The sequence below is a fragment of the Theobroma umbraticum genome, unplaced genomic scaffold (genome assembly GCF_002168275.2).
Source record: "Theobroma umbraticum cultivar Fairchild unplaced genomic scaffold, ASM216827v3 scaffold_81.0, whole genome shotgun sequence".
Classification (NCBI taxonomy): Eukaryota; Viridiplantae; Streptophyta; class Magnoliopsida; order Malvales; family Malvaceae; genus Theobroma; species Theobroma umbraticum.
The window spans coordinates 1,764,721-1,775,428 of record NW_018397268.1 but is presented as its reverse complement, the minus strand read 5'-3'; the positions used below and the strand labels follow the sequence as shown (position 1 = coordinate 1,775,428).

The 10,708-nt window shown below is 35.0% G+C and overlaps 3 protein-coding genes and 1 non-coding gene across 4 annotated transcripts in view; 2 read left to right on the top strand and 2 right to left on the bottom strand.

The window, feature by feature from the left end:
- Window positions 1-605, top strand: part of HSP70 (heat shock protein 70) — a 3,791-nt gene extending 3,186 nt beyond the window's left edge. The window contains exon 3 of the mRNA XM_089785066.1: window positions 1-605. Coding sequence (XP_089641192.1) covers window positions 1-460 — 460 coding nt within the window. The 3' untranslated portion in view covers window positions 461-605.
- An 849-nt stretch (window positions 606-1,454) lies between these two features.
- Window positions 1,455-4,018, bottom strand: LOC110425576 (uncharacterized). Its single transcript, XM_021440486.2, has 2 exons — window positions 3,863-4,018; window positions 1,455-3,371 (listed from the first exon to the last, which is right to left on the bottom strand). The coding sequence occupies exon 2, from the start codon at window positions 3,073-3,075 to the stop codon at window positions 1,552-1,554; it is 1,524 nt and encodes a 507-aa protein (XP_021296161.1). The 5' UTR covers window positions 3,076-3,371; window positions 3,863-4,018; the 3' UTR covers window positions 1,455-1,551.
- A 2,904-nt stretch (window positions 4,019-6,922) lies between these two features.
- LOC110425540 (RING-H2 finger protein ATL52-like) lies at window positions 6,923-9,286 on the top strand. The gene has a single exon (XM_021440452.1). The coding sequence runs from the start codon at window positions 7,237-7,239 to the stop codon at window positions 7,825-7,827; it is 591 nt and encodes a 196-aa protein (XP_021296127.1). The 5' UTR covers window positions 6,923-7,236; the 3' UTR covers window positions 7,828-9,286.
- Window positions 9,287-9,542: 256 nt separating this feature from the next.
- On the bottom strand, window positions 9,543-9,645 carry LOC149526620 (U6 spliceosomal RNA). The gene has a single exon (XR_016351830.1). It is a non-coding gene; the product is annotated as a U6 spliceosomal RNA (small nuclear RNA).
- Between the last annotated feature and the right edge of the window lie 1,063 nt (window positions 9,646-10,708).

Here is a 10,708-nt window from a genome sequence, read left to right as displayed (position 1 = left end):
GGACAAGACTACCGGCCAGAAGAACAAGATTACAATCACAAATGACAAGGGTAGGTTGTCCAAGGAAGAAATTGAAAAGATGGTCCAAGAGGCAGAGAAATACAAGGCCGAGGATGAGGAGCACAAGAAGAAGGTGGAGGCGAAGAATGCTTTGGAGAACTACGCCTATAACATGAGGAACACTGTCAATGATGAGAAGATTGGCTCAAAGCTTTCCCCGGATGATAAGAAGAAGATTGAGGATGCCATTGATGGGGCTATTCAATGGTTGGATGGCAACCAGCTAGCTGAGGCAGATGAATTCGAGGACAAGATGAAGGAGCTTGAGAGCATTTGCAACCCCATCATAGCTAAGATGTACCAGGGAGCTGGTCCTGACATGGGTGGTGCTGGCATGGCTGATGATATTCCTCCAGCTGGCGGCAGTGGTGCTGGTCCCAAAATTGAAGAAGTTGACTAAGTTGCTTAGTCCTGAGCCTACGTGCTATTTTTAGAAATTTTATTGTTTGGGTATTCATGCGTTTATGTTTCATTCTATGTTTATTTTTTATATGGATACAATCTCCAATTTTTACGTAATTGGATCGGATAAATGCGTTACATTACATCTTAACTTTGCATGTAGAGTTACTTTGCTTATGTTTGCCTTTTAGCTAGCTTTTCGTAATTGTTTTTGGACTGCTACAGAATATCTATTAGGAATAAATTAATCTCTAAAGTCTCTTGTCCCTAGCCATCTCCACATGATGAGAAACAAAGTACATAATTCATAATTACTAATAGAATTAACATGATGGCACAGTAACAAGGCTAGAAGAAGGTGGTCGCCCCGAGAAATCTACGACATTATCCTGGAACGGGAACTTGGATTATAGAATTAACATTTTAAGTGAGGATCTTACTACTACATATGCAGTCTGGAACTACGGCTGGCTTGACAAATTGGGATTTTGATACAAAGCCAATTTCAACAGCTAAGAATCTTCATTAAACTTTCTATCACCCTACTACATTAAGGCGCCTTCATTCCCACATATAAAACAAAAACCAGGCAGCTTCATTCATCTTGTTCAAAACCATGGTTTACCATTATGAATGATATACATGAGAACATGAATGCTTCTTCGGCAAGCAGTACCAAACTAAACAATTTTCATTCCCTCTTACTCCAAAGAAGAAGAAATATTATACTTGCCATTCTCAAAAAGAGAACACAAAATCTATCATGCCTAAAAAGCAATACTTAACCTTTCAAGCCTAGTGAAAACGCAAAATTCTAATTTCACAGTTCACAAATTAAGTTAAATTCACAGGAACCCACATATGTAAAGCAGTTATTAAGTCAATAAAGATGAATTGTCAATAACTATGATGAATCATCAACCCACATACCACCACGGACTGATCTAAAGATAAATCGAAAATTATAAAAGGTATGAGAAGAAAAACCCATGTAATCTAAAAAAAATGCAGCTTTAATTTCACAGATTTCCTTATGGAATGAGGTTAGTAAACAATGAAGCACCAACCACTCTAACAACCTTACATGTATTAAACTATGGATTCCTCCAGGTCCATAAATGCTCGTTCACTCCATGGGGAGGGGCGAAGACAGACACGGACCTCATGCTCTTCTGGTCCTACACGATGCTTGGGCACAATAATTTCAAGCATTGTTCCTGTCTCATCACGATATGCTTCCAGTTTAGCATCTTCGGGAATGCGGTTTGGAAGGGGAATTTCTCTAATAAATTCCCCTGGAGGGCAGTGCTCTGGTGTTGGATCTGTTAGCTTAAATGTCCTGTCATGTCTCTTAATGAATGGCATGCAGGCTGTACTCACATAACATATCTTTACAATTCCATGTGAGGGAGTATTTCTCCAAGTAACTTTCACCCTTTGAAGATCTGAAAAGGGCAAGCTGACGATGATCAAAAAGCCTTCATCATCTTCGTATATTGTTTTTGCTGCTGTAACGGGCCCATATACATTCTTCATTACCCCGCTAAATTCATTCAACCATGTTGGCTCGACTGGATGAATTTTCATATCCAAAACTCGGTTAGAATGCAAATTATTAGGTAAACAAGGATCCTCATCATTTCCATGCCGGAAATACTCCTTTTTCCGCTTGTTGCAAACAGGTGATGCATCCATCCCATCACCATTACTATGCTCTAATGGCTGAGTTGATAAGTTCAAACCAGTACCATTAAGCAATTTTCTAGGGTGGGAATTTAAATGACTCTTTAGAGGAGCAGGGGGCCGTTCAAGCTCAAATTCTGTGTTGGTAAGGTTCCTCCAAGCTCCAAAATCACTTGCTTCAGGAGGAATAGAGAAGTTTATATCCCTGCCCGTAAGCTCTGTCCACCTCCTTTTCTCTTCATCATCGATATTAGAGAGGTTTGGTGATGGCACAACTTCAATCCCATGTAAACACTGAGGATTAGAGAGACCCCTGTAGTGTTTCCTCTGCATTCTATGAGATCTGACAAAACCCTTATCCACACTAAATGGAAATGGGCGCTCCCCTTGCCGAGAGTGACCATTCATGTAACTCCTCAACTGCATCTTACCAAGTGCATTTTCTGGCCTTTCCTTGAAAACCCACATATACATGTTCTCCATATCATGCTGAACTAAGAATGAATCAAGCTGCAAGTCCGACTTGTCATACCCAGACACACCATTGCCATCCCTAGTTACCTTAGACTTTGACTTCCCATTCAAAACAGGCTTGAAGTAGAAAGTAAAGAAAAACCAAGCACCCCATACGCTATCAAGACGCTTGATGCATTTCTTAGCCACTTTTGGGATATTGACAACTGCCTCAGACTCATAAGTCTGAGGTGCAAGGCTAACATCTAAGATGTCACATGAATCATTCCATGCCAGTGGAGGTGGACTCGGTTCAGAAGATAGCGGAAGATTGATATCAGGTGGCTGAGAAAGCAGCATAGGTCTGTTCACCTCTCTCTCGAATTCATCTGGTGGAAAAGAACCCGAATCCATTGACAAAAGTGTGGATGGGTGATAATTCTCCATTGTCAGGGTAGTGAGAAGAGCTTCCCCCATTCTTTTTTCCTTGCTCTTTTCACGGTTTCCTCTCTTTTCGCCTATATATGTAACTTACAAACCCCTAACAGTCAACAAAAGTTCCATATTGACATCTTCACGAATCAACAGAAAAAACCAGCAGTGTAGTAGATCCATCAATCAATCAATCCACAAAACCACTGATGAATCTCGTAAATATCTTCATGGTGCAATCCCCACCACAATAATACCAACAAAGTTTCATCAATCAACCATATTCACACTAAAACCGACAAGAGCATGAACAGTACATAGTTAACACCCAAAAAACCAACCTGAAAAACATCAACAAAAACACCTCCACTCAATAAAAAATTCCATATTCATATCCAATAAATTCCATTACAAGAAACAAAAACACCCAATTTAATCCCAAATTTTCCATAAGAAAATGGATTCCGAATAACGAAAAAGATGCTTCTTTTACAAGACAAATAAACCCTATATCAAGGCCTAGTCAAGCTAATGTTTTCACTCTCCAAGATCTAAAATACCCTAAAACAATTATAGATTCAAAATTTTCACTTTCTATGGATTTTCTCCCAGCAACCACACAGAATATAACAAGAGAAAAAAGAAAAGAAAAGAAAAGAGCAAACCCAAGATTCCACATGAACCAGAATCCAATAAAATCTAACCGAATATTAACAGTCGCAAAAAGAACAGAATTGAAAAGCAATCAAATCAATCACACAAAAAAAAACCTAACCCTAAAAAAAATAAGAGAAAATAAAATAAAAAGAAATTTCATTTTCATTATTATTACCTAAAAGGAGAGGCCTTGAATCCAGAGAAATTAGAGAGCTTGAATAATGATCCCCCCTTTGAGATAGAAAACGGATTGAATATGGAAATGAAGGAGGCAGCGGCGACCGTTAAGAATTGACGACGTTAGTTAACGGAAACGTTGACGGCCAATTTTTTTTTTGTTTGGATTGAACTGGGAAGTGAAAAACAACGGTCAAACAAGGCGTCTCCCTCTATCTGATAAGAGTAACAGTGGCATAGAGTGTTATAACGTCGTCTGGGAAAGTACAAACAACTGCCCCCAAAATACTAATTGAGGAGCACGTGTATTTTGGAGCACGTGTTAGACACGTGCTAGTTTCCTTTTTTATTTTAAGGATTTCTTTTTTTTTTCCAATTAGAATTAAAAGAGAAAATAAAATATATTAAATCTTACCTAATTAAACTTATAATCTTAAATTTGGTTATTTGATTTTCTATTTTTTCTAATATATAAATAATTGCCATAAATCTACATTATTTATGTTATATAACTCTAAAATGGTGAGTCTATTATAATTCATATATAAATTAATTAATTTACTTAAATCAAGTTATAAAATATCATAATCCTACGTAATCAAAGTAGGTAATCCTGCATACTCTTTTATAAGGTATCGGTCGATATCCATATTCGTAAATATGTATAAACAATTATCATATGAAATTTAAGATAAATAAAATTAAAACTTTACAAAACTCTTAATCTTAATCTAAATTTAATAATTAATAAATATATTTTTTAAAAAATAAATTTTGACTTGAAATGTGCAAGTAGATCTATGATATAGATAAAACGTGCATATATATATATATATATATATATATATAAAATAATTTTGCAATGATCTCATCAATTCATACAGATGTCGTGCATATGCAATATGTGGAAAAGTTTTAAATATTCAAAGTGATCCATCAATTTTTGTGTGGGTTATGTTCATTCATGTAAGACAACTTAATAAATAAATAAATAAATTAATTAATTAAATATAGTTCTAGTATTCATTGACAAGCTTTATGCAATTATATTATTCAAACAACAATTTTAAGTATAATAAATTCATGAATGTTGAAACTAGTTTACTCTCCTCTTTTCATTGTCTTTCTTATATTATTATATGATTAGTATTTTGTATAATTTTTAATTATCTCATAATTGAATTTTTTAATGTGTTTCTTCCTTAGTGACATTATTATAATATTAAAATAAAGATTCTAATTATGCAAAGCTTATTAGGATGCACATATCATTAGAACGTGACAAAATTTTTGTTTTGTTTTTTTATTCTCTTTTTGGAACATGATAAATTATTTATAAATTATTAAGTGGAAAAATTGTGGAGAGGCAATGAAAGCAGAAGCTTTTCAGGGTAGCAAAAAGACAATTTGTATTATTTCGACACAAAAAAAAACATTTATAGAAATAAAATGGAGATTAAATTATATTTGGTTGAATAAGAAGATATAAATTAGAAAATAAAAATTCAATCCGGGCTTAAAATAGGGAGACTTCTTTTTTTTTTTTTAATTTCTCACTTGATTGATTGCAGTTTGAATTTATTTATTAAAGACATAATACTTAAAAAATCTTAAATTATTCATGAAATTTTTTAAAAAAATTATTATTTTTTATGTTTAATCAAATTTTATATTTTTATTTTAAATCAAAAAAGCTCTTATAATCGACCATTAACTAATTGTCATTACTCAATGTCATTTTATGTTATATGGGGTTATCCTAATGTGTTGACATGTTATATTGAATATTGATATTACATGATAACATAATTAAAGTGATGTTTTAACTAATGATAATTAATCAATGATTAATAATAAATACTTATTTGACTCTAAAATAAATGTACATGGATCTGATTAAATGTAATTGAAGAATAAAAATTTATTTTAATTAAATAATTCAAATTTTTTTAAAAATATTATAGCTTTATTAAACTATGCATTCTCAATTTTAATAGGTTTTTTTCTTATTTATGAAACTTTGAAGGTATGGAATAGTATGATCAAAACCTCTTTGTTCTTCTTCTTCTCTCTTATTCTTTTCAACCAAATAAAAAAAAAAGGTAAAAGAAAAGAGAAAAAGCTTCCTCCTACCCCATTTTCTTTCCATTCTTTTTTGGTGACCAACCATTATTCTGTCCACTAGCAAAAGTGTATTGAACCTAAAGAATAAAAAAAAGGGTATAAATTGTATTAAAAAAGTATATCTCTAGTTTTCCTTATCAAAAGGGAAAAGGAAAAAGTCTCAAATAGAGGCTGCTTTGATTTGAGATTCAGGTTATTCCAGTTTGGAGACCTTATCTTTGGGTTTTTCTTTTTTTTTTTTCTGGTCCATGGAATTGATAAGTGATTGGCTTTTTGCTAATCAAACAATGAATAATAATTCAAAAAGAAGCATCATTGAAGATTCCCCCATCCTTTTCACTTTTATAAGTAGTTGAGCTCAAATTCATTGAGAAAAAGCTTTCAAAAAAGGGGCCCAACTTCCTCTTTCTTTTTGCCACATCTGATTACCAACAAAATGGATGGATTTGGTTCATGTTTGGCTTCAATGGAACATTGAAGATATCCCCTCTTCCATTTTAGCTGAATCCTTTGACCCTATTCTTTATTAATCCATGTAGAATAATTTCCAATTGATTTCAATTATTAAATTCTTGTTGGTACAATTTGAAGCTTTTAAATTCCTTGTAAAGTCATAGAAGCTATGCATTTGGCATCCTAATTGCTTTATCAACTATGAAAGAGGGAAAAAAAAAAGAAAAAAAAATCATTGGATAATGTATTGCTTCTTCTGCATAAAAACAAAAGATCCGTATTACAAAGATAAGATAGATATCAAAATTTCCTCCACTTGATAGATATATTTTTTGAATTAAAATTACGGATTTTTAAAAAATAATATTAGAGTTTATCAAACTCTTCGACTTCCATGAAAAATACAAAGTCCATGAAATAGAATATCATAAGAATTTCTTAATATATTTTTGAATTGAAAGTACAATCTCGTGACATTTACACATGAAATAAATTCCAATACTATATGTCCCATTTTATGTAATTCAAACCCAAAACTTTTACATGTACCCTAAAAATAATTGCAATATAACATTATTAGCAAATGTAGTAAAAAGGAATTCTAAGTATTATCAAGGAAATTGATCAATCCAATTCTCCTTACAACTTTGTGAATGATTTGATGTAATTTTCACTGATATTATAATATTCTTCATAGGACAATGCTAATCTTTGCATTCATCGCCAAAGCAATGCCCAACACAATTCAAATGTTTCTTAGTAGTCCTCGTGTTGCACCCTTTAAAAAAAAAAAAAATGTTTCTTAGTATCCAAAACGCCGAGCATAGTTTTTTGTTTAATGGTTCATTCTCTGCCATGGGGGAAAGCGATTACGGTTTCGAAAACGCCAAATTGTCCGTCGTTTTAATGGGCATCGGATCGGCAGCCTTGGTGGTAGCAATCTACCATTGCATCGCCATGGGGTGGTGCCGCCGTGATACCCAAATCCCAAGGCCACAACAAGCACGGCGTCGGCAACCGCAACATTCTTTTAGGCATGAAATGTCGGCGGTACCAAGCTCGGAGATTTCAGCAGCCCAACTCATCCCGGCCCATAAGTACCAAAAGGGCATGGGCTTGGTCGATGACGACGGAATGTGCGCGGTCTGCTTGTCTCAGTTCGAAGAGGGTGAAGAGTTGAGAACGTTGCCGGAATGCCTGCATTCGTACCATGCACCCTGCATTGATATGTGGCTCTATTCTCATTCGAGTTGCCCCATGTGCCGCACCGACGCCACGCCGTCTCCGTCACAGCAAATATTCCATAATCGACCGGATTCGGATTCGGGTTCTGTGCGTTTGGATTCAGGTATGTTGCATAACATTGTACAATCACGGACAACGTGAAAGAACTTCTACTCAATCTTTGAAGTTCCAAGATTCAGAATTAACAGTCATTTGAGTTGCAAGAACATGGCACTGTTTCACCTCCTCCAACTTTCTACTCATCTTTGTGGCCAAATACTACAGCTGCATGCATGAATTCAAGAGAAATATTCATTGACATGTTTCCAGGGTTACAGCATCTAAGGCTGTTCAATCAATATGACTGACTGAATTATGGGATTTTCTTCATATGAAAACCATTAATCTCATGTTATAAGGCATGGGTTTTTCCAGGGATGCAATATCAAGACAGTTCAATCTATTTGAAAAACCCATTATTCTCAAGTTATAAGGCATGGGATTTCCTTCATATGAAAACAGCATTAATCTCAAAAGAAAAATAAAATTCTTATTCTAAAGATAGAAATTGTTCCAGCTACTCAGCCCTCGGGAATAATCCATTATTAGGTGAGTTCGTTTCAGAGGACAACAAGACAGAATTCAGCACAAGAGGTAGAAAAGTTCCATCATGCAGCAAATTCTTTCCAGGGGATTCAACATGATTATAAGAATCGTTGATACAAAGGATTTAGCTGCCATTTAAAGAAGCTTCAGCCTCTTAGTCTCAACCTTCACACTGGCTCCAAGTTACTGACTAGCAACATAATTTTGCAACCAATTAGAGGAGCTGCAGAAGACTTGATCAATTTGGGGGCACTTCTCTATTTCCATTATACATCATTTCCTTGAATCTTCCTTATGTTCTATAGCATAAAAGGACATGAGACAAGCACTAATGACTAGCAAATATAAGCAATTAAGCACTATTTATAAGGATTCAGCTCAAGAGTCAAGTGTAAAGACCATATCAACTCAAGCACCATCTCTACCAAAACAAAGAATAAGAAAAAGGGTACATAGATTAGTAAGAGAAGTCATTTCCTGTATCATAAATCCAGGTTCTACCAAGGAATTTTTTTTTTTTTTGAAAATTAAAGAAGATTCATTGCATCTAGAACTCTTTACATACAAAAGAAGCAATACTCAACCGAGAGATTTTCAGTCTAGAAACTGCCAGAAGACCGACTTACAAAAAACAGCCATGGTCAAAGCCCTGAGAAACAAAACATCACACAGCATTTAAGTTCTCAATCCACGGGAAAATGCAATCAAAAGACACCAAAAGCCTACAAATGACCCCAGCCAGGAATCCATCAGAAAACCTCAGGAAAGCAGGACATGTAAGAAAAGCAAACAAAACCTCTGGGACTGTTTTCCCCTCTTACACCTCCAGACACACTTAACTGCATCAAGATATTATGAACACCGCCCAAGGAAAATTGAACACCCAAAGAGTGGGAGTTTATAGATAGCAGCTACAGCATCAGTTTGTAGAAGAACACATCATGCATCATAGATCAACCATGCCCTTTAATTTCCAGGGAAAACAAAAAATTTTGGCATGATACACAGAATTGACCACCTGCAAATCACCATAAAAAGATCAACAGATCCAGACTCAATTAGCATATTCTAACATCTGAAGTATAACAATTATTGACCACACCCATCAAAATGAACATGAAAATAAGCATGAAGATGAAAAGAAAACGGAGAAAGAGATGGAAGAGACCTGTAAAAATGCAGAATAATCAACAGATCCAGACAGAGAAAGAGATGGAAGACTTTGAGACTGCAGAATGGATGATGGGAGAAATTACAGGGAAAAATCAGAAAAAAATTTGGACCATTTCTCGATTTGTGCGTGTCATCCTTGCGCAGGGGCCATGCTAATCTTCTCTGTATCGTTCCAATTTTATCGGATGTCCCCGAAGGGACAAGCTAGACCCCCCACCTTTGAACTTATAAGGCCTTATATTGTTCTGAAACTAAGCAATGTGGGAATTTGGTTCACTCTCAACAAAAACTTGTCCAAGTCATCCTAAGAGCCTGTCCGAGTCATCCTAGTCAGTTAACACAACATGCAGATAAAACTCAAAACAAGTGCTAAGGACGTCATAACAACAAGCATATAAAGCTCAATCAACATACAGATAAAATTCAATCCAAGAACAGGAGACAAGCACAAATGATGACATAAAAATATGTAGACACGGCTCAATTCAAAAATAAGAGACAAGTACAAAGAATGACATATTCAAATCTTATATATAACTATTTACATTTCAAACTTATTTTATTATTTAATTTTAGTACTATAAATACATCATTGTGAAATGGAAATACCAAAGTACTTTTCTTTCATATTCAATCTCCTATATTGAATTTCTTCATGGCACATGGGCTTATGGCACCCATTTCGAGGTTCAAATTTTCAGCATTTAACACTTCAAGGCTAATGGGTATAATATTTTTGAACAATTCTGATCGTTTGTTCTTCCCTTTTTGAAAGCTTTCCAAGAAACTTGGCAAACCGGGCCACAGAAACATGCAAAGAACAGAACTGAACTATCCTCTTATGTTGTAATTAATAAAGCCTCATGTAACTATGTAAGCATGCCTGGTGGGGCTGCAATCTGAATTGAGTAGGTTTGAAAGGAGCAGGTGCTTCAACATTTTTATGCCACCAAAGACAGAAGTCAACACTTGTTAAACGTGCTTTGCTCAAGAGAAGAAAGAGGAACCTTTGCCTTCTCGCTGAGTAAAATTCGTCTGGCTGCATTCTCTTGATGCAGGCTAATCAATGGCAATGGCATCCTCTCCTTCCTTGGGTGATTAAGAATCAAGCCTGTATAAACAAAAATACAGTTGCAAATCCAACTAATACCAATACGATTTGGCTGCAAAATTTGGACCTGATAAACTGAGTGTGTTGATGCACTAAAAACAAGCGCAGCTTACACCCAAGAGGTAGAAAAGTTCCATTATGCAGCAGCAAATG